Source organism: Capricornis sumatraensis, chromosome 10 (assembly GCF_032405125.1).
Source record: "Capricornis sumatraensis isolate serow.1 chromosome 10, serow.2, whole genome shotgun sequence".
Classification (NCBI taxonomy): Eukaryota; Metazoa; Chordata; class Mammalia; order Artiodactyla; family Bovidae; genus Capricornis; species Capricornis sumatraensis.
Window position 1 is genome coordinate 11,669,936 of NC_091078.1, and position 27,796 is coordinate 11,697,731.

Sequence of the window (27,796 nt, forward strand, 5' to 3'; positions counted from 1 at the left end):
TGGCCTAAAAAATCACCACAAATTTACTGGCTTAAAACAATACCAGTTTATCACCTTACGGTTCTACAGGTCACAGGTCCAGACTGGGCTGCATTCCTTGTGGAGGCCCCAGAGGAAAATCTGTTTCCTGGCCATTCCCTGGCTTCTAGAGGCACCCACATTCCTTAGCTCATGGCCCCGTTCTTCATCTTCAGAGCTAGCAGCAAATCATCTTCAAATCTCTCTCTCTGTCTCTGAACTTTGCTTGCATTATCATATCTGCTTCTCTAACTCTGTCCTTCCTGTAAGGACCCTCTGCTGGCCTTGGCCCACCCAGATAATCTAGATAATCACCCCGTCTCAAGATCCTTAATTTAATCACTTCTATGAAGCTTCTTGGAGAAGGCAATGGCACCCCACTCCAGTACTCTGGCCTGGAAAATCCCATGGACGAAGGAGCCTGGAAGGCTGCAGTCCATGGGGTCACTAAGAGTCGGGCACGACTAAGTGACTTCACTTTCACTTTTCACTTTCATGCATTGGAGAAGGAAATGGCACCCCACTCCAGTACTCTTGCCTGGAAAATCCCATGGACGAAGGAGCCTGGTAGGCTGCAGTCCACAGGGTCGTTAAGAGTCAGGCACGACTGAGCGACTTCACTTTCACTTTTCACTTTCATGCACTGGAGAAGGAAATGGCACCCCACTCCAGTACTCTTGCCTGGAAAATCCCATGGACGAAGGAGCCTGGTAGGCTGCAGTCCACAGGGTCGTTAAGAGTCAGGCACGACTGAGCGACTTCACTTTCACTTTTCACTTTCATGCACTGGAGAAGGAAATGGCAACCCACTCCAGTGTTCTTGCCTGGAGAATCCCAGGGACAGGGGAGCCTGGTGGGCTGCCATCTATGGGGTCGCACAGAGTCGGACACGACTGGAGCGACTTAGCAGCAGCAGCATGAAGTTTCTAGAGTCCAGATTTAGGATGTAGACATTTTGGGAGACCTTTTATTCAGCCTATCACAGACTTAATAAAATAAATCATAATAGCCATTCCTTCTTTAGAAATTGGCCAAAAGCTTTAGCATATGGTCACAACAAACTTAATTCTAGATTTCCAGGACAAGACTCAATATCAAATATTGGCATTTCTAATCAATAATAATGATTTAGTGGCTACCACTTACATATTTGGAATCATAAGTGCCACCCAAGGGCTGTCTCATTTCATCCTAAAATTGCTCTGTGATTTAGACATTATCAAGATTGCCGGGAGAAATATCAATAACCTCAGATATGCACATGACACCACCCTTATGGCAGAAAGTGAAGAGGAACTAAAAAGCCTCTTGATTGAAAGAGGAGAGTGAAAAAGTGGGCTTAAAGCTCAACATTCAGAAAACGAAGATCATGGCATCTGGTCCCATCACTTCATGGGAAATAGATGGGGAAACGGGAAACAGTGTCAGACTTTATTTTTTTGGGCTCCAAAATCACTGCAGATGGTGACTGCAGCCATGAAGTTAAAAGACACTTACTCCTTGGAAGAAAAGTTATGACCAACATAGATAGCATATTCAAAAGCAGAGACATTACTTTGCTGACTAAGGTCCGTCCAGTCAAGGCTATGGTTTTTCCTGTGGTCATGTATGGATGTGAGACTTGGACTGTGAAGAAGGCTGAGCGCCGAAGAATTGATGCTTTTGAACTGTGGTGTTGGAGAAGACTCTTGAGAGTCCCTTGGACTGCAAGCAGATCCTACCAGTCCATTCTGAAGGAGATCAACCCTGGGATTTCTTTGGAAGAAATGATGCTAAAGCTGAAACTCCAGTACTTTGGCCACCTCATGTGAAGAGTTGACTCATTGGAAAAGACTCTGATGCTGGGAGGGATTGGGGGCAGGAGGAGAAGGGGACGACAGAGGATGAGATGGCTGGATGGCATCACTGACTCGATGGACGTGAGTCTGAGTGAAGTCCGGGAGTTGGTGATGGACAGGGAGGCCTGGTGTGCTGCGATTCATGGGGTTGCAGAGAGTCGGACACGACTGAGTGACTGAACTGAACTGAAATGAACCCTCAATTTACAATAGAAACTGAGGCTTCAACAACTGTTTGCCTTACTCAAGGCCAAAGTAAATGGTGGAGCTTGGATTTGAACTTGGGCTATCTGATACTGGATTGACCATCCAGATTATTGGTTCAGAAATTATGGCCACCAGACAGCCTGTGCATGAAAGAGAAAGTGCTCTGGAAAATATAAAGGATCTTAATACTACAAGAAGGAATAATAAGGAAGCATTTGCGGCCAAATTCTGCTTCTGCTAGTTTGACCTCAATTTCCTCATCTGTAAAATTGGCTTAATAGCATTCCTCTCCTGGGGTTGGTGTGATTAGATAAGAGACAATGCATGTGACGTGCTAGCGTTCCAGATATTATTAGGAGGCAAGGAGAAAGGCCAAGCATGGTTCTAAGAGCCCCAGCACAAGGACTAACACTGGCCAACCTGGAGTACTCCCTTCTCCCATCTGGACCCGAAGTGCAGTGGAAGAGAGAGCCTAAGGTGCCTCCCAGGCTCTCCCGCCCTATTTCCTGGAAGAAGCCTGCACAGCATTCTCTGACTCCAGGCCAAAGGCCTTCAGAGCTGGCTTCCCAATGCTGCAAGCAGTCTCATTGCTCAGTCCCAGGGCCGCCTCAGAATGGATGGGAATGTGTAAAAAGGTCTTAAAGAATCTTGCTGAGAACCACTCTCCACAGATGCCCTTCAAACCTCTTCCAACAGAATCATTTATCAGGCATGTGACTATGGAGTCTGGAGCCTGGTCCCGAGCTGCGCTTTACATGGGAATTAATGACTAGTGTGATCAACCAGGGAAGGCTGGCTTGCACAGCTCAGTGATGACATCATCTGGACAGCTCCTTTGTCCCTGGGAAGAAAAGCTCCACCCCTCGCCATCTCTCAACCCTGCAGAGAGTCCCAAGGCCAGACTTCAGGGTCAAAACACAGCAGACAACCACAGGCAGGGCACTGCCATGCCAGCCACTCCACGTGAAGAGGCCAGCGGCCTGCTCCCGGCCAAGCGGCAGGCTTGCACAGCTCATGACGGTCTGAGTAGCCGCTAAGAGGCGATGCGACCTTGGGCAAGTCACTCACCCTCTCCATGCCTCAGTTTTATCAACCACAAAACAGACAAGGATGTACCTATTCCATTATGTTGTTGTGAACCTCGAATGAATTTAAAACACATAAAGTGCTTAGAAAAGTACCCAGTTCACAATAAGCACTATGATATTATCAGTCACTATCTTTTTAGCACTTGGCTCCAAGCCTCCAACTCTTATATCCATGCTCTTCCATGACATTAGCGTACACCCTTCTGCCAGGTCAGCGCTCTGACACAGCCACGTCTCATTTCCTCAGCCAGCAGAGACCACAAGGTATGCTCTCCTTCTCCCAGCTCATCCAAAATAGGACCATCCTTTCATCAGTCCTCTGTCCTCTCCCTGATGGCTTTTGGGCTCATTACAACATAAAGAAGTCAGTTATAGTTGCTTCAGAGTTAGAGACTCCCAATCAGAAGCTCCTTCTCTCTGCACTGATGGAGGCAGTCAGACCGAGGGAGAAGGGCCTTCACCCCTTCCAGAAAGCTGGCCAAGCCGTTAAGTCCTTGCTGGGTGCCAAGTCTCCTGGATTACAGTCGTGGCGTGGAGGGGGGATGGTCCCCTGTTTCCAGCCCTGCCTGATTGTGCCTCACCTCCTCAGGCAAGCAGGAGTCCTGCACAAATGTGGCAGGAGCTGGCTGGCTGTTGTGACAGCCAGTTAGGAAGTCACCTGGTCACTTAGCTCATCAACAGCCCTAATGTTAAGGCCTTCCTGGATGTCTAACCCTTTCCCTCCCTCTCCTTCTCTCTCTCTCTCTTTCTCACACACACACAGCTTGTTTGTCCTGTGAAGACATGACCCTGACATGGAGAGGTCCACAGGAGCAAGGAAGAAAAGGCAGGCAGGGTCAGCCACGGACAAACACGGCTCTGTGCAGCCAGCTGGGCCAGCAGAGCTTCCAGACATGAACAGGGTCCGAGTCTATTCGTGCTACTGTGACAACATGCCACAAACCGGGTGGCTTATAAAGCCCAGAAATCCATCCCTCACGTCTCTGGAGGCTGGAAGCCCAAGATTGTGGTACCGGCATTCAGTGCAGGTCCTCTTCCACTGCAGGCTTCTCCCTCTGTCCTCACGTGCTGGAGGGGCCCTGAGCCACGTGGACACACGGCTCTCACCATGTCCTCCCTACCTGGAGGGCTCACAGTGTGAACCCAGAGACAAACCCAGTGAACTGTGCTCTTGGGGGCCTCCGCTGCTCAGAGCCTTTGGAAGGCAACTGCCCACTTGGAGAAGAGCAGACCACAGGAAACTGAGCCCGGTTGTGCCCTCTGCCTGAGGTATGAGTGAGACAAGTGGCTTCAGCTTGCCCTGGTCCACAGCAGATGTGTTCAGGCGTACCTGCCCTGCCCACATCCCTGGCTGAAGGGGCAGCTCCAAGTGGCCATGTCTCTACCACTTGTTCTCTTCTGAATGGACGGGAGACAGATAAGATACCTGACCTAAGGATATCAAGTTCACTGCTAATCAGTGACCAATCAGATTTTTTTCTCTCAAGAATTTAGACCAAGTTAGACAGTGATGGACATTTGAGGTTGTGTAGAGTTATGTTGACCCTACAGCAAACCAAGCAAAAAGACTGGAGAAGAAAGGTGTGCTGAGCAGAGGAACCATAAATAAGCAGAGAAATCCTGCCTGCAAAGAGGAAAACAGCACAGAGGCTCAGAGCGAGGCAAAGGGCAAAGACCACACAGCCCAAGAGACGGGAGACCCCAGACAGAGAGGCAAGCTGCCTCACTCTCTGATGGCCTACCAGATCTGGTCCCCACGAGCTGCCTGGCCTCACTTCCCACCTAAGGACTCTACTGGTCCAATAACTGTGGTCTGCCCGACCCCCAGTGCATAAGCTGGCTCGCACAGACTGCATTCCATGCAACCCAGTGATCCCCACCTAATAATGAGGCCAAGGGGCATCCACCAAGGGACGAGGGTGCATCTTTCAGGGGCTTCTGGGTCCTGGTGTGAGGAATTGGTCTCTATGCCCATCTGAATGTTCTCTCCATCCTTCCCATGGGCCCAAGTCCCATGTGCCTGTTAAGAGACCCCCAAGTTCCTGGGCAGCGTGCAGATCAGGGAGCATACTGAATTCCGGGTGTCACAGCTCAGCTGTCTGTAGAGATAAGGGGACAGATCTACAAAACCACCCTGGAGTCACTGCCCTTCACTGAGAAACCTGCAGTGCAGCCACACGATGGACTGTTTGTCTTCTGGAACCAAGACGGTCTCCTCCACCAAATAAAAATAGGACCCTTTAAGGCCACTGCGTCAATAGCATGCCAAGCCACTTGAAGTAAAAAAACTTGAATTCAAATTCTGGCTGCACTGCTCACTACCTCAGCGACTTGGAGCAGATAACTTAGCCTCTCTGTTGCTCAACTTTGTCATCTCCTATGGAGATAGCATCTGACTGGTATGGAGAAGATTCAGCAAAATAAGGTATCTAATTAAAAATATTCTAGGAGGTTGCCTACAATACTGCTTGCCTTTCTTTGTACATGACTGGCGACAAGTAGGTATGAAATAAATGTATTGTGATGGACAGGGGCAGCTGCTTGGTTGATTGGTTTTTAGAAGTCCACTAATGACAGAGAAAAACCCACTGAAGTGGAAGAATTTCAGGTAACAGTGTGAGTCATGTTTTACATTTTTGTAGGAGGTGATCTTCTAAAATACCATCTCACAACCACTCTGGGATACAGAGCAGAACTACCATCCTCAACTCACAGACAAAGCATCTGACTCCCCCAATATCTTTCCCATCCCTCGCCAGGGTGAGCCGGTTCTTCTTCATGCCCAGAGGGAACCGGAATAAGCTTAGGTAGACCATTTGTCCCTGTCTTGAGCACTGTCTTTTCCAGATTCAGGACTATAGGGATGTCCACAAAGACATGGAGCTGCTTTTCTTTCTTTCTTTGGCTGAGCTGTGGCATGTGGGATCTTAATTTCCTGATGAGGGATTGAACCTGTGCTTCCTGCAGTGGAAACTCAAGAGTTCTAACCACTGGACCACCAGGGAATTCCTTCCCTGGAACTACTTCTTTTTGTCTCTAGGCATTTAGAGGGGCTCTGTGGACCTCCAAAAGCCAGGGCAGGGAGCCTCTGCCCAATGGAACAGCAAATCACTTTCACTAACTCCATCAGGTAAACGCAGTTCAGCACCTTGCCCCACAAGGAGACTGGGAGCCATCAGGAATCGAGTGGGATCTCTAGAAAGGGGCTGCCCACCCTCAAAGGCTGTCCCTGTGTGACCTCAGACACTGCTTGCCCTCCCTAAGCCTATTTCTTCTGATGGAATAGTACTGATCTCATCAGGCAGTTATGAGGATGAAGTGAAATAATCGAGAGGTCAGTCCTGAGGCAGGTGCAAGGTAAGGGCCTGATGAACACCAGCCCCTTCATCCTGAGGAGGTGGCTATCCCTGATGCCCAGGACCACTAAACACACACAGCGCAGAATGCTCTCCCCCAGCCTGCAGCGTGCTATGAAGCCCTGAGAGCAGGAGCCGTGTCTCATCTGTCCTGCTACTCCCCAATTCCCAGCCCAAGCTCTGACACAAATTGTAAGCAAGAAGGAACGAACGGACAGCTTCCTTACAGCACATTCAGCTCCTGAATTGTTTGGCTCTGATTACCAGGAAAATGCACCGGAGTCCACACTTGCCACCTGGGAGAGTCAGGGGCCTAGGCATGGGCTTGGGACTAGGGCTTTCACCCCCAAAATGCAATACTCCTATCACAGATAATGCACTTATCGATGACTGGGAGCCCAGGCCAGTGGAAGGGATGCCCAGTTTCCTCTGAGTTCCAGAAACAGATTCTCAGCTGGGACACTGGCTCCCTGCCAATCCCTCTCAACACAGACAGGCACAGACATGCATTTATATGCACAGGCACACACAGTCAGGGCAGGGAAGAAAGTCTCCAGGCTGACCTCACCTAGAAGATGCCAGTCCTCCTAGACAACAGGAGCTGTGGGATCCGGGTCAGGCGGGGATCTGTAAGAATACCTTGGGGTCCACAGGCGGGTCCTTTTCTCTGAGGTCTGGGCAGGTGCGATACCAAGAGAGGTGGATCTACCTAGCTTGCCTACTCTAAGAGATCAGATCGAATCTGGGAAGCAGATTCTAAAAGAAAGTCAGAGACTAAAAAGAATGCAAATGAAGTCATGAATGAAGGAGAGTCAGAATTCAGACCAGGAGCTGAGCCCAAAGGAAGGCCAGGGTGAAGGAGCAGGTCTGGCCCGAGGATAGCTTCCCACCTTCGAATGGTTCCACCAGGCCACCTCCCCCAGGAGAGACAGCACCAGACTTACCTACTGGTGGCATGGCACCAAAGCAGGATGTGATCAGCCACTTCACTCCCTCACTCACCCTGTGGTGAGACAGGCTGCAGGGCCGAAGGCTTGCTGAAGAGGTGTCAGCCACGACTCTTAGCAGGAGGGGGACTGGGAGGAGAAATAGGCCAGAAACAGACACAGGAAACAGCCACCTCTTACCATTCCCTACCCTGCGTATTAGACGCCAGGAACACAGAACAGCTCTTCCATGTCTCCATCTCTTTCTTCTTGCTATTTCCTTTCCTCGGGATGTCCTTCTTACATTTCCTACCCTGCTAGTTATTACAATTCAAGACTGAGCTTAAAGGTCATCCCCTCCAGAAAGCCTGAGTGCCCACATGCTTAGAGGTTAGTGAAATACCTCTAAGAGCTCTCCACCTCCACCACTTAGCTCTTACCTTTTCATATTGAGCGTCTCTCCCTTAGGTCCATGGACCCCACTGAGCCAAGAGCTCCTTGAGGGCAGGGAGCATTTTTAGCCATCCTTGGATCCTCAGTACCTATCACAGGGCTTGGCATACAGTAGCTGCTCAACTGCCTATTGAGTAAGTTCTCACAACAGAGAAAACACTGGTTTGGACTGTGGAGGTGAGAAGAGATGAGGAAGTTGAAAATGAGCATATGAAATTTAGTGGGATGTCCCAGTGGAAAGAGAGCCACAGAGAGAGCTCAGGGCTGCTGACAGAGGCTTGGAGGTCTCCATGTGGAGGTGATAATCAGAGGCATTGGAGCTCTCCAGGCTGGGGGGTGTCTTGCGGGGTAGGAGAGAAGGATGGGAACCCTCATGATGCTCTGAAAATGGTTCCAGTCATACACAAACCCTCACTCTAAATGTGTGCAACAGGATGTCATGGCCTCAGAGGAGGGCATCTCCTAAGGGCATCTTCAGTGATGGATGGTGCTGGCATGAGATGGACTCTGCCCCCAGTGACTCCAGCTCCCCACTGACACAGAGATCACCAGGTCAGCCATGGCAGCAAGCCAAAGTAGATACCTCCCACCACCCTGGGGACTGCTCCCCTAGGACACCCTGCCTCCGCAGCGCATGGTCCCTGCCCTTGAATTTGAAGGAGTGAGACCCAAGGCTCTAGAGCTGGAGGAATAGTGAGAGCAAATACTACCCCCTCCTCACTTCAATCATCCGAGTCGGGTCTGGTGTGCAGGCCAAGGGGAGAGGTTCTATCCAGAGGCGAGCCAGGAGTGAACTAGCCTGGACTGTGTGTGCTAAGTTGCTTCAGTCGTGTCCACCTCTTTGTGACCTTATGCACTGCAGCCTGCCAGGCTCCTCTGTCCATGGGATTCTCCAGGCAAGAATACTGTAGCGGGTTGCCATGCCCTCTTCCAGGGGCTATTCCCGACCCAGAGCCTGGACTATAAACGACCATAAAACTAAGGACTCCACTCCAGCAGATGTTAAGGGTCATTTGACAGAGTTCAGCAGAAAGCAGTGACTGGAAGAAAATAAACCATTTTACTTCTCTGTGCCACCAAGTCGACACTCGTCAATAAACTAGTTACACAGAGGCCAGTGTGGAAGACCCTCTGGGCTGATGGGCAAAGGAAAGACGTGGAGAGTTCTTGGCCCCCCAGCTCTGTTTCTCAGTAAGACAGAACTTAAGTCAAAACCTCCTCAGTCTTAATTACCAAACAAAAAAATAACCAGACGAGCCTCTCACTGTATGTCTTTATTTATACTGTCATCTGCTCCAGCATTTTAATATCCAACTTTCCGTTGGAAGGCAGATGCCTGGATGTTCACACCCCGTTCTAATGGTTTAATACCCTGGGTATTGGAAGAGGGAGGCGGCTGCAAGGAAGGAGTGGGGATGAAAGCCGCCACCACATTGAGCGCAACTTTGGAGCAAATGGGTTTGAATATTCATTAAACAACATTTAATTTAAACACCCAAACTCTGAAAGCAGCAGCATATGGCCTGTTTTATTTTACATAAACTGAATAGGAGGCTGGGCCATTAGTTTCTGCAGACACAATGTTCATCACCAAAGGATTCTTTCCTATGGGGACACCCCTGCACTGTATTGGGCCCAGGGCCCCGCTGCCCCCACGGGCTCAGAGAGTCGAAGCCAAGGGTACCCCAGCAGCCCACTCGTCATGGCACACCAGTGTCAAGCAAGCACCTGTCGCCCATTAGGGGCAGATTAGGACTTCATTAAGGAAAGCAAGATTCTGGAGGGCTCCTGGCCCCTGGGTTTGCTCCTTGGGAAAGTAGATTAGACAGAACTCTGGGTGTGCTGGGGGGCTGGGTGGCAGTATCCAGACAGCATGGGCCCAACCTCTTCTGCAGTGGCCACGCCAGGCCACTGAGGGCAGGTACCATGTTTAGTCATCCTTAGACCCTCAGTACCTCTCACAGGGCTTGGCATACAGTAACTGCTCAACTAAGTGCCTGTTGAGCAAGTTCTCACAAGAGAGGAAACACTGAAGTCTGGACTGTGAGGTGAGAGGAGGAGCTGGGCCTTGCCTTGGGTGCGCCACCGGTGGGCAAGGCCGCGAAGGCACAGGGGAAGCAGGGAAAACAGAGCTTGGTTTCCGGCCAGTGTCCTTTGCGAGAGGAACCGCTCCTCTGCTTAACATCGTCCTGCGGTGGCCTGGCCCTGCCCACCCCTCGGCCTCATTTCTCAAACACTCGCAGTCCTGACTCTTTCACCTTCCACAAATCCATCTGCTTTCTATTGCCTCGGTTCTTGGCACCTGTTCTGCTCTCTCCCAGGGCTTGCAACTCCAAGCCCCAATTCCCTCATCTACCAAAAGGTGACGGGGAGTACAGCACCAGACGATTTTCAAGGGACCTTCCAGCTGCAGCAGTCTCCAGTCTGTGGCCTTAGGTTCCCATGCCCTCTCCTGCCTGGTGCCAGGGAAGACTAGCAGCACTCAGAGTCCAGAAGACTAGCAGCACTCAGAGTCCAGCCAGGAGTGTCCCCACTGCAGGCTGGGACACTTACTGAGGGCCAGCCTGAAACAGAATGCCAAGGCTTAAAGGGAAAGAGCTTGGGAGGCATGGAGAAGCCAGATGCCCGTGAGAGTATGAACAGAGGCAGGGGTGACAAGCAGCATGGTCTGGAGTGAAAAGGACTTTGCCCAAGCAGACACCTTTAGCCGGGGTCCTCTTCCCTCCATCCCTGCTCAACGTTTACAGCAGTTCCAGCACCTGCTCCTAAGCTAGTCCCCAGGTCCTCCTCTGCATGCCCAGACTCTTTACCCATCCCTGCAACAGCGCTCAGCTCACAGGGTCAGAAACTTAAAGAGCACCCAAGGCAAGGCCTCCCCTGGGAAAGTGAGCCAGCGAGGTAAGGACTTTACCCACATTACATGGCTAGTTGTAGGAAAACCACTCAAACTCTGAGCTCCAGACTGTAAATCCAAAGTTCTCTCCAAGACTCTTCAAACTTGGCTCAAATGTCCTCCCCCAGGAAGCCCGCCTGCTGCCTCTGCCCGGCCCCCCTACCACCCCCGCCACTAGAAGTTAGTGGTGGACACGATGGACACTGGTCTTTCCCTTCTCCTTGGGGCTCAAATTTCATTGCTCTCCTCCATACACATCTACTCCCACACGCGACAGAGTTGACCTGGAGCTATGTGCATCATAGAGATGTCTTAAACTTTCTGTGGAATCATATCACCAACATACTATGCCCAAGACCTGAGCTTTCTACTGGGCAGACACACGCTTTATCCAGTGGGCAACTGCTTCTCTGTGTGTGAGGGTAAGGGGATGGGTGGGGAGCTGGAGGGGCCATGTTCCAAGCCACTCCCCCAGCCCCTGGCTAGCTCCTAATCCCACCACCTCCTCTCACCTTCAGGATGTGCAGAAGTCAGAGAGATTCCTTCTCCTCTCTTGCCCTCCCTCACTTTCCGCTCAGGGATGTTATGAGAGTTAATGGGATAACAGATGAAGTGCCTCCAAGGAAACAGGCTACATAAATCCAAAGTGTTGTTATTAAATTCCAAATTTAGCCCTCGGGATCAGTGAGGCATGACAGATCTGAGCTGGGAGCAATCCCAGATGCACAGACAGGAAGTCCCTGTAAAACCAGAAGCCATGACACATAAGCTCTGGGGGTCAAAAGAAGCCTTAAAAAAGTCCCACGGGCCTACACCTGACAGAAGTCCCCAAGAGCCTCTAGAACCATCCCACTAGGCGAGCACTAGGCTCTGCCTGTACACCACCAGCGGCAAGAGCTCACGCCTGCGCAGGGCAGCCCCGCCAGCTCCCATAGGTTCTGAGCTTTAAAGCTCCTCCTGTCCAGCCAACCGCGTCACCGTGCTTGGCACAAGTCGCACCCTTTCCCACGTGACAGCCCTCGAGCCGACAGCAACTCTCTCCGTTCATTTCCAAGTTAAATACCTTCAACCTTCACCTCACAGGCCATTATCTGAAGGCCAGTCACCGTCCTGATACTCTTTTCTTAAAGCCATGTACTTCACGGCTTCTAAAATAACGCAACCCCCAGGAGTGGCCCAACAGGGCAGGAGAGGACCCACCCACCATTCCTTCACTTTAGGTGCCCAATTTCTACAGTAGCCGCTGGAGGCAAAAATTTGCTTTAAAAAAAAAAAAAAATTCCAAAAAAGACACAGATGTGTATAACGGACTTTTGGACTCAGAGGGAGAGGGAGAGGGTGGGATGATTTGGGAGAATGGCATTGAAACATGTATACTACCATGTAAGAATCGAATCGCCAGTCTATGTCCAATGCAGGATACAGCTTGCTTGGGGCTAGTCCACGGTGATGACCCAGAGAGATATTATGGGGAGGGAGGTGGGAGGGGGGTTCATGTTTGGGAACGAATGTACACCCGTGGTGGATTCATGTCAATGTATGGCAAAACCAATACAGTATTGTAAAGTAAAATAAAGTAAAAATAAAAAATTTTTTAAATAAATAAACAACTAATTAATTAATTAAAAAAAAAATTCCAAAGTACACTGTGAAATCATATAATCTACGTTCAGGTTTCAGGCCATGATGTTGCCATACATATACCTGACTAGTCATGGCCTCAAAGAACCCCAGAAAGGACACCTAAATTGGATGGGGTCTCCTGGGAACAGAGCCATAGACAGGGTCAGGCTCTGCCCTGGGAGCCACAGTGACCGAAGTTCAAGGCCCAGCTCCACCACATGCGAAAGGACCCTCAGCAAATGGCTGAAACCCTAAATTCCAATTTGCTTATCTCTGACATGAGGAGAGTAATACTCACCTTGAAGAATTATTGCAAGGACAAAAGAGAATACATATAATGTGCCTAGCAGTGTAAATGGTAGGTGTTCAATACAAGAAAGACATCATCGTCATATTCAAAGTCTCATGGGGCCCCTGACAGCAGTTTCCAAGGACAGAAAACCCAGTAAGCGGCTACACACAAAACCAGTTTCCCACAAGGATGCCATACAGTTCATGGGGAAGTAGGCTTTTCAACCCGGGGTACTAGGGCAACTGAGGAGCCGCACGGCAAAGAGTGAAGCCAGGCCCCATCCTAACACCATCCACAAAAATTAGCTCAAAGCGCATCGCACACCTAAATGCTAGAACTAAAACTATACAGCTCACAAAAGAAACCAGTCAACTTTGCGACTTTGGGTTAGACAACGATTTCTTAGCTAAATATCAAAGACATAGAACAGAAGCATAGAATTTGGAATTCATCAAAATGTAGAACTTTTCGCCTTTTAAAGAACACAATCAAAAAAGTGAAAACACAACCCAAAGAATGGACAAAAATACGTACAAACCATATATCTAACAGATTTATATCTAGAATATATGAAGAACACTTATAACTCAACAACATTTGCAGCAACTTGGATAGATCTAGAGAATATCGTACCAAGTGAGGTAAGACAACCAAAGACAAATATTATGATAATATGCCACCTAAGAAATGACTCAAATGAATCCATATTCAAAACAGAAACAAATACATTACCAAAGGGGGGGAGAGGTGACAAATTAGGACTATGAGATTAACAAACTGATACACATAAAACAGATAAATGGGGATTTACTGTGTGGCGCTGGGCTATGCTTAGCCACTCAGTCGTGTCTGACGCTTTGCGACCCCATGGACTGCAACTCGCCAGGGTCCTCTGTCCATGAGGATTCTCCAAGCAAGAATACTGGAGTGGGTTGCTCTGCCCTCCTCCAGGGGATCTTCCTCCCAACCCAAAGGTCAAACCCAGGTCTCCTGCATTGCAGGTGGATTCTTTACCGACTGAGACAGCGGGGAAGCCCAAGAATCCTGGAGTGAGTAGTCTATCCCTTCTCCAGGGGAACTTGCCAACCCAGGGATTGAACCAGGGTCGCCTGCATTGCAGGCGGATTCTTAACAGCTGAGGTACCAGGGAAGCTGAGGGGACTATATTTGATATTTTAAAATAATCTATAATGGATATGTATATATCTGAATCACTTGACTGTATACCTGAAACTAACACAATATTGTAAATCAATTATACTACAATTTTTTTAAAAAAGACAAATAATCCGATTCTAAAATAAGTGAGACTTAAATACCTTGCTAAGTAAAACATATAAACAGCCAACAAGCACATTAAAATATGCTCAGTAACACTGATTATCAAATGCAACTTAAAACCATAGTGAGAAACCACTTCATACTCACTTGATGGCCAAAATCAAAAGAACAGACGATAAAAAGTGTTGGCAAGGATGTGAAGAAATTAGGACCATCACATATTGCTGGGAGTTACAAAAAATGGTGCTGTGTCTGTGGAAAATAGTTTGGCAGCACCTCAAGATGTTAAGATATGTCCACACAGAAATTCGTACGTGAGTGTTCATAGAATTATTCATAACAGCAAAAATACAGAAATAAATCCAAATGTCCATCAACTGATGAATGGATAAACAAAATATGGTATACCCATACAATTGAATAATATTTGACAATTAAAAGGCATTAATTGTACTGCTGCTTGCCACTACATGGATGAAACTTTGCTCTAAAATTAGACAGTGGTGAGTGCTGCACAACTCTGTGAATATATTAAAAACAATAGAGGGCTATATACGGTGAATTCCATGCTATGTGAATTATAACTCAACAAAGCTGTATTTTTTTAGAGGAATGAAGTAATGATACACACTAAAATATAGATGAAACGTAAAAATACTAAGTGAAAGAATATAATCACAAAAAGATCACATTTCATATAATTCCATTCATATGAAATGAGTATGTCCAAAGTCAGCCAATCTATGCTAGTGGTAAAGACCCTGCCTGCCAATGTAGGAGGCCTAAGAGGCGCTGGTTCAATCCCTGAATCAGGAAGATCCCCTGGAGAAGGGCATGGCTACCCACGCCAGGATTCTTGCCTGGAGAATCCCATGGACAGAATATCCATGGACAGTCCATAGGGTCGCAGAGTTGGACACGACTGAAGCAGCTTAGCATGCATGTGTGCATAGAAACAGAAAGCAGATTAGCAGTGGCCCAGGGTTAAAGGGTAGAGGCTGGAGTAAAGGGGGAGAGACTCCTAGCAGGCACAGGGTTCCTTTCTGGCATGATGAAAATGTCTAAAAAGTGGGTGGTGGTAATAGTTATAAAACTGCAAAAATACTGAAGCCCACTGAAATGTACATTTCAACAGGATTTTGGTATGTGAACTGTATCTCAATAAAGCTATTTTGTTTGTTTTTAAAAATAAAGCGTTGGTTTTCAAGTTTAAGTGGTAACATGGTGGTCTGGGAGTGACAAGGAGAGAAAGCAAGTCTTAGCAGGACGAAGGGCAGCCGCTGTGGACACGTCAGCAGCCCCCTATTTTTACTCCCTCTCAGCAAGTGCTCCCTCAGTCCTGGTTAAGAGGAAAGTAGGCTCCATGAGCTGGCAGGATGAGGAAGGGACCCTACTCCTGGGCCAGGCCAGTCAGTGTCTCATTCTTGGGAAGTGTTAAGTGGGAGGCAGGTTCGAATTAATATTGTTGGATGCTTAGAAAGGAAGGGAATGGGAAGCTGAAATGAAAGCCCTGGGGAAGAGCAAGAAAAGGCCAACCTGAAAGGAGTGAAACAGACTCAAAGACGGGGAAGGAAGAAGAGCTGATTTCTACTGGAACAACTCCTAGTCCCAATCCCAGCAAAGCCATCGGTGCTGTCTACATTACAGCTGTTAGACACCTCCAGCTCTCCAATAAACCCCATTTGCTGGAAGGCTTCTGTTCGAAGGGTCCCCGTAGGGCACCCATCTCCTTCGTCTTGCCGTGGCGAAGACTAGCAGACGTCCCCTCAGACCACTCTCCTGGCCTCTGCCTGGGATAGAGCTGCCTACATTCCTCATCCCCCGTTGTGGTTGGGCGTGCCGAGGGCTAAGCTGCAGCCAGCAGAGTAGGAATGTGGGTGGCTTCTGGTCAGGCCTTTACAGAGAATGGGCACCTCTCTGCCTATTTCCTCACTCTGCCAGGCAGATGCAGGCAACCATAAGGCCCTGAAGATGGCAAAGACCAAAGGAGACAGGTGTTGGCAAAAATGTGGAGAAAGACGGACCCTTGTACACTATTGGTGGGAATGTAATGGCTGCAGCTGCTACAGAAAACAGTATCGAGTTTCCTCAAAAAATTAAAATAAATAAATTAAAAATAGAACTGTAATATGACCCAGCAATTCCAAACTTGGGTATATATCCAAAGGAAATGAAATCATTCTCCAAGAGGTGTCTGCCCTCCCACATTCAATGCAGCACTGTTCACAACAGTAAAGACACAGAGACAACCTTAGTGTCCGTGACTAGATGAATGACTAACAATGCCGCGCACGCGCGCACACACACACACACACACACACACACACACACACACACACACACACAGAGTATTCTTCAGTCTTTCAAAAGGAAATCCTGCCTTTTGTGACAATATAGATGGACGTGGGGACATGATAAGCGAAATAAGTCAGAGAGAAAGACAAATGCTGTATGATCTCACTTTTATGTGGAATCTAAAACAAACCAAACTCACTCAGACAGAGAACAGGGCGGCGGCTGCCAGTAGCAGGAGGAGGGTGAGAATGGGGGAAGGTGGCCAAAGGGTACAAACTTCCAGCTCGAAGTTCTGGGCACATGGTGTACAGCATGGTGACTACAGGGACAAAATATAGTGTTGTATGTTTGAGAGCTGTTGTTAAGTCCTCACCACAAGAGAAAAGAAAATTTGTAACTATGTGAGGTGATGGATGCTGAATAGACTTACTGTGGTAACCATTTCACGATTTCACGATATATAGATCTTTCACATCATGCGACATGTCAATTATATCTCAAAAAATGGAAAAAAAAATTTTTTTAAAGAAACAACTAAGGGTGGAATACTTCAAAAAATAAAAAGAAGAGGAGAAACTGGCACCTGAATAGCACGTGGCTCGGTAGCAATCAGGAGGGGAGCAGCTCAAGGGAGCTGCCTGATGCGCACTCCTCCACCACTACTGATGAGCTGCAGGGCTGGGGAAAGCCACTGGACCTGATGATGCCTCAGCGGCCTCGTCCATAAACAGGAGAAAAGTGCAGAATCACGTGGACACAAAACAGAGGCGCCAGATCAACTGAAGAGCTTTCTTTCCTTCTCCAAGGAGGCCTGATGGAAAGAGGTATCTTGTTTAAGGAGCTTCCTCCACCAAAGAGAGCTGCAGCTTGACAACGTTTGCCCATTGGGTGGGGCAATTTCTAACCAAATGCTCTGAACATCACTGTGTATAGACAGGGGCAACCAGCAGAGGGCTAGACCAGACCCTCTCTTTAACTCTCTCTGGCTCTGAGATGAGCACATTTACAGCTCTCTGAAAACACCACAATTCCAGAAATGAAGTGCCCAGGCAGAGAAGCTCAGCTGGGTGTGCAGTCACCATGAGGTGTAGAACGCCAACCCCCGGATTAATGAGAACGTCAAAGCGCCCACGCTGCCACAACCCCAGTATTTTCAGAAGAAATACACGCTGCAGCTGAGAGAACAAGGTGTAAATCTTTCATTCTTCAGAACAAAATTTAGAGGCAAATCCTTACCTAAAGATCTGGACTTAAAAAAAAAAATCCAATTTGACAGGTTCCACCCTTCTGCCTTATACAAAGGACCTGACTTACTTAAACGGATACAGGAGATGGATGTAGTGCAGCTGGGCTTACTGCGGCCCTGCGTTGCCAGCTCCTTGAATAAGACAGGCCTAGCTCCTCCTCAACTCCCCAGGGCAGCATTTCATATGTAGAGAAAGGTGCTGGAAGCCACCTTCTCCACACTACTCCTTTATGTAACACAACCAGAAACTCAAGCCTGAAGAAAGGGGTATTTGCCTGAGATCACAGAGTATAGTTGGGGTACAGCTCAGGCCTGAAGATGGGTCTTGTGACCCAGCATTGCACTCTACTCCCAAAGTGTCAAAGAACTAGACAGAGGCATCGCCTATAGGCAAAACACTGAACTAGAATCAGGCTGCTGGGGTTCAAGCGGTTTTTCTCTCAAAGAAACTACAAGCCCCTTGGCTGGGCAGCTCCAAGAGGAATGCTATTTGCACGGGAGCTGCAGACACTGCGACACGGGTAGACATGGCTGTGCACACGTCAACGGCAGAAGGCCCTGCAGGTTCAGCTTCCCTACGAGGGCCGAATCCTATAAACAAGACTGCCAGCCCCATCAGGCCTTTTCTGAGGAGAAAGAATGACCTCTCCCTCTCCCGTTGATGCGACACCAGGCTTTTTCCACGCTTCCACCAGGGTAGCAGCCATAACAAAGCAAGCAGCACCCAAGCCTGAGCCCACAGCGCCCCCTCGCGGGCGTCTTCGTGGCTCCTCTGACCTCTCGCTTCTCGCTTCCACCAAAGGGAAGGCCCGTGATGGGCCAGCCTGCAATCCTGGAATGACCTTCTCGCTCTCTGGCTCAGGGGTTCTCTCAAACCTTAACCTGCATCAGAACCTCCTTGAGGACTTGTTAACAGAGGTGGGTGGACCCCACAGTCTGATTCAGTGCATCTCAGCTGGGGCCTGAGAACTTGCATTTCTCACACGCCGCAGGATGATGTAGAATAGCCTTCGGAGAATTGCTAGCTAACCTCTCTGCACTCAAGACTCAGGGCAAATTATACCTCCTTACTGGGAAACTCCAGTAATGCCCACAGGTATATCATAGGCTGTCAAAGCTGCACGCATGCATGCTCATACTTGGCTTTTTGTGGCCCCCTGGCTGTGAAACTCTGACCAGAACAGTTCACCTCTTGGAGCCTCAATCTCTTCATCTGTAAAACAAGGATATGAATATGTCCCTCACAGTGGTTATAAAAGGCAAATGAGAGAAATCAGTTCAGCACTAGCACTTGGGAAGCACTCCAAAAGTGTTAGCTCTTCTCTTACTTTTATTAGCAGTAGTAACAGTAGTATTACTGTTTCTTTGCCAGCTTCTTAATGATAAGACCATTCAGAATGACAGACACAGAATTCTGAGGCAGAAGGAACATTACAGACCTTTTGAGTCCAGTTTCCCTAACTGAGCTTGTCCGCAGCATCACCTGGAAGCTGTTAAAACTTCAGATGTCCTTCACTGTGACCGAGACTTCTGGACACAGGAAGGAGGCATGGGCATTTGCTTTTTTAACAAGCACCCAGGTACCAGGTTGGGAAGCACTCAAGCCCTTGTGTCTTATCTAGACACAGGGAAATAGAGACCTAGGAAAGGGAAGCCTCTTGTCTTTCCAGGGCCCCAGGCGGCTGGAGGCTGAGTAGTCGTCAGAAACTAAGTCTCCTGATTTCCAGTCTAGTCCTTTTCCCACTAAGCTAGACACTTGGATACCATCTCATCAACACCTAACTTTCTGTATAAGTTCCCTCTCCTACATAAATGAGCAGTCCAAGGGCTTTGGTATCCTCCATGCAGAGGAATTTAGCACATGACAAGGGCAATCAATTCACTGCTGAATATCTAGTTTCAACTCAACCAAAATACTGAATGAGACCTCCTTAGCCCAGCATACAAGGTTCCTCCCTGACCTCTTCCCTGCTGACCTCATTTCCCACCAGAAGCTCCCTTGTACACTGATCCTCAACCAGACCACAGACACTTGTTCTATGGGTACAACTTCCACAAAGTCTAGCATATAGGAAGTTCAAGGGTGAGTGGGAAGGAATGGACAAAGGAAAGTAAGATGTGTTTACCCCCTTGGCTCACACTATAGGACTCCAGAACCCAGCAACACCTCTACTTTGCCAGCATAAATAAATCAAGTGTCACACCTCTGTACTCTGGCAGCCAACCTGAAGTCTATTTTTGAAACAATTTCTACCAACAATGCACTGGGCAACACCCTGCTGGAAGCCCCCAGTCACCACAGGGCCATCTCAGTGAGGATGACAAAGCCTGCCTGCACTGCGCCCCCACTCTCTCCAGTCTCATCCCCTCTTCTGCAAGATGACTGCTGCGCCTCGTCCCTGCTGTGACCCTTCTCCACTTTCACAGCCTTCCTGTGAGACACCTGCTCCCATACGCCCAGACCACCACCTCTGGCCCTAGTTGTTACTCTCGGGAGACTTCTTGCCTTTTTGGGTTCCCATCACGTGACTTAATTACAGTCTGTGGCTTCAACGGCCAGGAACAGAAACCTGGCCACGAGCCTCGGGGTAAGTGGCTTAAGCCCCTTTGAGCTCTGTGGCCAGGGACAGCTTCTCCAGCATCTCCCCAGCTACCAGAACAAGGAGGACTCTGCACAGCAGGTCAGTAAATGGGAGACTCGATTGGCCATCAATGACTGTTCAATACACTCCTGGCAACAGGCACTCTAACTACAAATAAGAGTTAGACAAATACAGTACGTAATAGGCAGTCCTGGGGGCTTCCCAGGTGGTGCAGTTGTAAAGAATCCACCTGTCAATGCGGAAGACATGGGTTTGACCCCTGAGTTGGGAAGATCCCCTGCAGTAGAAAATGGCAACCGACTCCAGCATTCTTGCCTGGAGAATCCCACGGACAGGGGAGCCTAGTGGGCTAGTCCATGGAGTTGCAGTCGCACACGACTGAGCGCAGCACGGCTCGCACACGCACAAATGCACAATAAAGTCTCCAGTCAACTGCATTCTAATCCCACCCCATCACTGAGCTCAAAGTTGCCTACCTGCTCGAAACCCTCTCCAACATGGGTCTAGTGAGACCTGCCTCTTCTAGCTATTGTACAGACTAAAGAACTGTTCATACAGTACCTAACTCAGCTCCAAAAGTATGGTTTGTCAGGATGCTATCTTTCAGGAGAGCCCAACATCATCAACCTGCCGTTTGATCTTTTCTTTGGAAGAGCGCACAGCAGTTAGAAGCTGATTACCTGGGCACAAATGAGAATTGATACTTTTGAATTGTGGTGTTGACCAAGACTCGAGAGTCCCTTGGACTGCAAGATCAAACCAGTCAATCCTAAAGGAAATCAATCCTGAATATTCATTGGAAGGACTGATGCTGAAGCTCCAATACTTTGACCACCTGATGCAAAGAGCCGATTTATTGGAAGACCTTGATGCTGGGAAATACTGAAGGCAGGAGAAAGGGACGACAGAGGACAAGATGGTTGGATGGCATCACGAACTCAATGGACTTGAGTTTGAGCAAGCTCTGGGAGATAGTGAAGGACAGGGAAGGCCACGGGGTCGCAGAGTCGGACAGACTAAGCAACTGAACTACCACCTGGGGACCTGCAGCTACAAGTGGAAAGAAAGGGTACGGTCCTACGCTCTTCTCACCAGACTCTTTCTAGCTCTCCTCATGACACAAGCCTCACAAGTGACAAGCGAAGGGAAGGGATGTGCCCCCGCTGATCAGTAAAGTCGACTTTGTGTTTCCACGGAGGCTCTTTCAAAGCCTGTTGACAGCAGAATTTGATCTGGTTACTATCAGAGCCGACGAAGAGCTCAGTCTAAGAACCCTCGAATTGCACACAACTGTGCACAACTTAAAGCGCGTCCTTTCTGGCACAGTTGTTCAGCACTTCAGTTTCCAAACTGTTCTCATATGAGATGCTTTTATCATTTGAGACTCGAAACAGCCTTGTGTCAAGTCAGCAGAGCACACACTGCGTGCACGCTCAGTCGTGTCCAACTCTTCGCAGCCTCATGGACTTTACCCCACCAGGCTCCTCTGTCCGTGGGATTTCCCAGGCAGGAATACTGGAGTGGGTTGCTATTTGCTCCTCCAAAGGATCTTCCTGACCCAGAGATCGAACCGGCGTCTCCTGCCTTGCAGGTGGACTCATTATCACTGGTGCCACCTGGGAAGCTAATGCTCTCTTGGAGGGCCCCAATATAGAGAAGCTAACCCAATCAGGGGACCAGGCAACTTGCCCACCCAGCTGGACTAGCTGGAAGGCTAAGCAGCACGCAGACGGGACATGGGAAGAGAGGGCAGGTGGGCTGAGGCTAGCTGCAGGAACAGAGGTCACAGGGAGAGCAGAGCAACTCCCCAGAGGCACACAGCCCACCCCCCAACTTTTGCCAGCTGTCACCGTCCAGAAGGCTGGGCCTGCTGTTGACTCCTCTAACTCAAGAGGTTAGAAATCTGGATCTTTCATATACAACCCTCTTCAAAGAGACTACTGGCTGAATGACTGCACCCTGCCCTTCCTGAGCATATCCCAATGGAAAAGCCTACACATCTTGGGACTTGCATGCCAACCCTCACCTGGTCAGGTTCCCGGCAGTGTGTCTATCTTCACGTCGGCCTCTAGTACCCTACTCTGAAAACCACCTCCTTCCCTTTGGTTCTTGCTCCACTGCTTTGAGCCTTGTTCCTTAATTTGGTGACGACGGGAACCTGGGGCCACCCTGTCAAGCCTGCCCACCACTGCTCCCAACTTTACCTTCTGCCCGGTCCTGAGCATCCCAGGATCTTCTGCTTCTTGCCTACATCCTGCTCACCCATCGGTCTGTTCCCACACCCCAGGTCAGTAGTGGGAAAAAGTGCACCTTCCCCAGGCTTAGATGACCTCTTCTGGGCCCCACGCACTGCTCACCAAAAACTGCCACCCACCTCAAATCCCCCCGAGATTCCACGTCACCCATTAGCCATTTTGGTTAAAGCCTAAATCCCCCATTTCTCTACTCTTCCTACAAGAAGGCCATCAGATCTTATTTCCTGGTCCTATTAAGGGAACACAAAGCAGATTTCCTAGTAAGGGAACCCACAAGGCCATGAATTCCACAAACCCAAATATCTAGCCTCAGCGTAACTACAAACGAACTACACCCACCCTGCCCTCTGTACCCTAGGCCTCAGGCCCCTCACTTACCTGGTCACATCCCTGCCCTCCCTGCATATAGCTCCTTCAAGTCAAGGCTTCCCAGCATGCTCTCTTCAAAATATCATTCCTTCCTGCAACCCTTAGATGCTTTCTGCTGTCAATTCTTACTTCTCCTGGCTCCCCCATCAAACCAACCAACCAACCAAGCAGTCCGCTATTGCTTCCCGAAGCCTCTCTGGAGCTTTCCATCCACTGACATAGTTCTTAATGGCATTTATAAGCTTGACCCCTACATGTACAAACCAATCACACCAACTGTGGGGAAGAATGAATGATACAGAAAAGCCCAAACTATTAGCGTCTCTTCTGCCCACACTGAACACTCAAGCTCTCCCAACTCATGCACCCTCAAGCCCGCCACCCCCACACAACTGACCAGCAAGCCAGTTCAGCCTGAGAAAGCCAATCTGAGAATCAGCACCTGGCAAAGAAAAAGCAGCACCAGATAATCCTCCATACCTCATAAAACCCGTGCACAATCAGCCTTACCAAGCAACTACACACTACACAAATATTCACCACTTTAGAGCCTTTTCCAAATTCTCCACCCACAACAGAACACCCATTTATCACATAAGCACAAACCTGTGATAGACTAAGGATTTTGTCAGATCCTATTTGTTCCAGGGTAAATAATGAGAATGCAACCTAGTAACTTTCATTTTTATCACAGCCAGCACATTTTTTTCTCCTTAACAACTAAGTAGGGTTTTAGTAAGACCAAAAAGAAATTCAGGTTTCAAATGTCTCTTTCAGAGACTGACCAACTACAATACCAAGTATTAACACGGCACACTGGACTGGCCCTACATGCCCCCATGCTACAGATACTCTACACACTCACATCTTTGTGCTAGTAAAGGAAAGGACACACACCACCCCAATCGTGGCAAGTTTTCACTGAATGCTTAATGGAACATGTGATCTTGGGCTGTTTAATTCTGTTAAATAGCAAACCAATTTACAACACTCCCAAGAAACTTCAAATATACTCCAAACAGCCAGACATGTAAAAGGTCTTAGTTTATTTTCTCTTTCATGGAAAATCTGCACAATCACCACAGATACAGTCACTGCAGAATCTTTACTCCTTCTGTGAATCAAAGAAAAAAGAAATTAGTTAGCAACTACCTTCAAAAGTCTTTAAAAATTAACAGTACAGTCTTCAACAAACTGCAAACTTAATGGCACTCATGCAGAACGAACATTAGTAACCTAGTCCATAGTAAGGCTGTGTAATCTCAACACAATGCAAGCACGAAGACATAAAAAACATTCCAGTTAGGGATGAGACAAAAATAAGTGCTGAAAACAAAACCATGACACTGCTAGTTTTTAAAAGGCACAACTCTTGACAGCAACTGTAAATATGCTTCTAAATCATTTCACATGCTTTAATGCTGTCAACCAAAAAATCTAACAATCTAAATGAAAAGCTTGAATACCTGTTGTCCAATCTCCAGCTCACTGAATAGTGGCAGGGGAGGGAGAAAGGAGGGAAGAGGGAAAAGAAACATTTCGTTAATAGTCCCTTTGCAAACTCCTAAATAATCTGCATGCAATCAGGTACCTTAATGATGATTGTTTTATTCTTTGCAACTGTATATAGAGCACTCCCAAGATGCACTAATTGATTTTATTCTCCCCAATTTTGAGAACACCCTGCCCGATTTCTATGGTTCTTAGGCTACCAATGCCCACTTTAGAAGCCTCAGCCCCTCTGCTCTGCTCAGCAACACCATGCTGGGCATGTTAGCACCATCAACAGACTTGAGAATCATCCCAGACTAAAGTCTAATTTAACCAAAGGGAGAGCTCTAAAGGATCAAGCAAGTCTTTAAGACCTGTCTCAGGTTCAGTAATTTAAAAGCCACTATTCACAATCAACAAAAGTAGCAAATTAGTATCTTAAGAGACAGAATTTAGCTGATGTAAAAATAGTTCAATCGCTACTCAAACAAAAGACTATCCTTTTAATGTAAAACTCTACAGCACCCAAAAGATGTAATTCCAACATGTGAACAAAAATTAAGTTAAAAAGAACAATTAGGATGCCTGACTTTCTGCACACTGTCACCACTGAGCACTAACACGTGGCTGAATGAAAAAAAAACAAAACGTAAAAACGTTCTTCAGATCTAGATCAGTACACAAATATTGACTGCTTTTCAACTTCTGGAATTTGTCAACAGGTTTAGTAAGCCTCACAAACAGGGAGCAGTTCTAAGCAGCAAGCAGTTCCTCTGCAGTCCGTCCACTACAGCTCCTCAGCACCAGGAAGTGGTCAGAGCCTAAGGCGCACACCAGGTGTCCTGCCCACTCTGCAGGGAGTCACACAGGGAAACACACAGGGCTGTGACCACCACTGTTTCAAACCCTGCAGCCCCAGTCCACTCTCAGGCCACTGTTCATGTTACATGTTTAGGCTGCTCACGGTACAAATATATTTAAGTGTCTATGGGAAAAGCTTATCAAAGGTTTTGATGTGAATACTCCATTATCTTGGAAATTTTTCAATTAAAAAAAGGGGGCATCAGATAGAAAGCTGATAAGCAATGGGACAGTAGAGAGATGGTGAAAGGCAGCTTTGAGTGGGTGCTCTGAGACAGAGGCTTTGCCAGATTTTCTGGGCCAGTTTATCGAGCTGCCAGTCAATCAACCAGTCTCCAAGAGAGACATTGCTCATGACTGGATCAGAGAACCCTTCCCAATCCCTTGTTAATGAAGTAAAGCCATTCATTTCCTGGGTATGTGGTGCTCTGGAACACAGCAAGTGCCAATTAAAAGGGGCCACCTTCCTCCACTGGGACACTTCACAACTTAACATGCATTTCTGAGTTTCCAAAATAAACGTGATTTAAAGTTTCTCTCCTTTGCTCACAATATACTATTTTAAACCATAGGAGTAGTGTTTGTTATATAACAGACTCTGCTACAAAACTCTCCTCTGGAAGCCAACATGCAAAGCATCAAAGCAAATTCAGTGAAGGTGATGCATCCATCCCCACACCGTGCTCACAATCTCAGTACCTGCTAGACACTTCATTTCTGATGAACAAGAATTCCAAGAAAGTAGAGGGAAAAGGCAAAAAAAAAAAGTTCACAGAACACTTAATTATTTGTTAATTTGACACAACCCAACACCTTAATTCCATTCAACTACTTACAATTAGCTAGCCAAGCTGGTAAAAAGCTGAGAATTAAAATCACTCAAGTCCTGACTAACTGGAGAGGAAAGCAAGGGAAAACCGTGCTGCCTCTCCAGTGTGCCAGGAAAACACGGACCACATCGATTCAGCTGCTTCCTCAATCAGCTGCCAATTTTAAGGACGTCAGTCTTGGGAACCTAGATCCGCTCCCTCTTTACAAACCTTTGCAATTAGCAGTAAAGTGAAAACTTTTCTGGTAAAACTTGCAAGGCACCCACCAGGATCACTGAACCGATGTGGCCCTGTGCTGTGCTAATCTGTGAGCTAAGGGGTGGGCAAAGCTACTCTACTGAGGTGTTAAGATACTACATTACGTGGCTTCTCAAAACACGTTACCTTCTGTAATCCAGAAGAAGTGGGAAAAGAAGAAACATTAAGAAAGGTTATTAAGAAAACAAAACCCCACTTTTCTACAAACTAAAAACCTGAAACATTTCTGTATTTTCCTCGATAGACTATACCTTTTTGCCAGCACCAACGTTGGCCTTTGCAGTCCCCCTGACTTTCTTCATTCTGTTCTTGCGTTCCTTTCGCTGTTTTCTTGAGGTCTTTTTCTTCTCATACAGGCCATGCTGAAGGAAAAAGGTGTACATATGAACATATGACTTGCAAACATCAACTCATCCAACTCCAGGAATAAGCACATCAAATCTCGACAGAGTCAAGTATCTCAGTAGAATGTGTGGCTGGCCTGGCCCTCCACATCCGCTTTCTTTTGCCACTATGTATTCAACCAACCTTAGATCACCGCACTATAGACTTCACGACTGAAAAAAACATCTGCATGTAAGTGGACATTCAAACCAGTGTTCTTCAAGGATCCACTGTAGTTCACTATGCACCTGATACTCAGGAAACCACCCGCAACTTTTCATGGCTCCTTGCTCAATGAACCTAAGCTACGAAGCTAAGTGCAAACTCCAAGACATTTGAGAATAAAGATTTCACTTCAAGTAGGGCCAACCTACGGTTTCTAAACCCATCCCTCTACTGCCAGCCAGTTCCCACCTCCAGAAGCACTTCACCTGCTCTTCCAGACCCAGCTGAAAAGGCACCTCCTCAAATCCTGCAGACACCATCTGAACCCCACACTCTATCTGTGCGTTTTATCAAAGAACCTTTTCTGCCAACCACTCAAAGAGTTTAGTATGTTATCCCTCCAGAATGCTTGCTCTTGCTCATTCTGCTGCACCCACAATACAATGCCATTAAAAGTCTCCAGCAGCGACTGAACAAATGAGGACACCTACTCTTGCAAGCCTATGTTTGGGCTCATTCTTCTTCGCGTAATCCAAGGAATCGTAAATCATGCCGAAGCCAGTTGTCTTGCCACCACCAAAATGAGTTCTGAATCCAAATACAAAGATGACATCTGGTGTGGTCTTGTACATTTTGGCCAGTTTTTCCCGAATTTCTGTTTTAGGTACTGTTGCCTTTCCAGGGTGAAGAACATCGATGACCTACGAAGAAATTATCAAGTTTAGTGTATATTATAAGGAAACACATCTTCTAAACTGAGCAACCAAACACTGATGCACCCTTCCTTACCATTTGTTTCCGCTGAAGCAGTCGGTTGGTCATGAACTTCCTAGTCCGGATAGTTACTGTGTCGTTCTGAAAACATAACGCTCATTTTAATAATAATAGTTGTAATAACTAGTCAATCTTTTCTTGACCCTACTGTGATTTTCCAAGATCTAGAAATGCAAGGTCCACATCAATAGCCACTATCTGTGAACAGTTAATTTAAAACAAAGTAGTCATACGCGTTAGTGCCAGGAAACCGTGAATAAAAGGGGAAAAAAAGGCACCAATTCCCATCT

The 27,796-nt window shown here is 47.7% G+C and overlaps 1 protein-coding gene across 1 annotated transcript; it reads right to left on the bottom strand.

Moving 5' to 3' along the window:
* Positions 1–23,739: 23,739 nt before the first annotated feature.
* Positions 23,740–27,591, bottom strand: RPS24 (ribosomal protein S24). The gene is made up of 4 exons (XM_068982290.1): positions 27,522–27,591; positions 27,224–27,433; positions 26,435–26,545; positions 23,740–23,857 (listed from the first exon to the last, which is right to left on the bottom strand). The coding sequence occupies exons 1-4, from the start codon at positions 27,552–27,554 to the stop codon at positions 23,849–23,851; spliced, it is 363 nt and encodes a 120-aa protein (XP_068838391.1). The 5' UTR covers positions 27,555–27,591; the 3' UTR covers positions 23,740–23,848.
* Between the last annotated feature and the right edge of the window lie 205 nt (positions 27,592–27,796).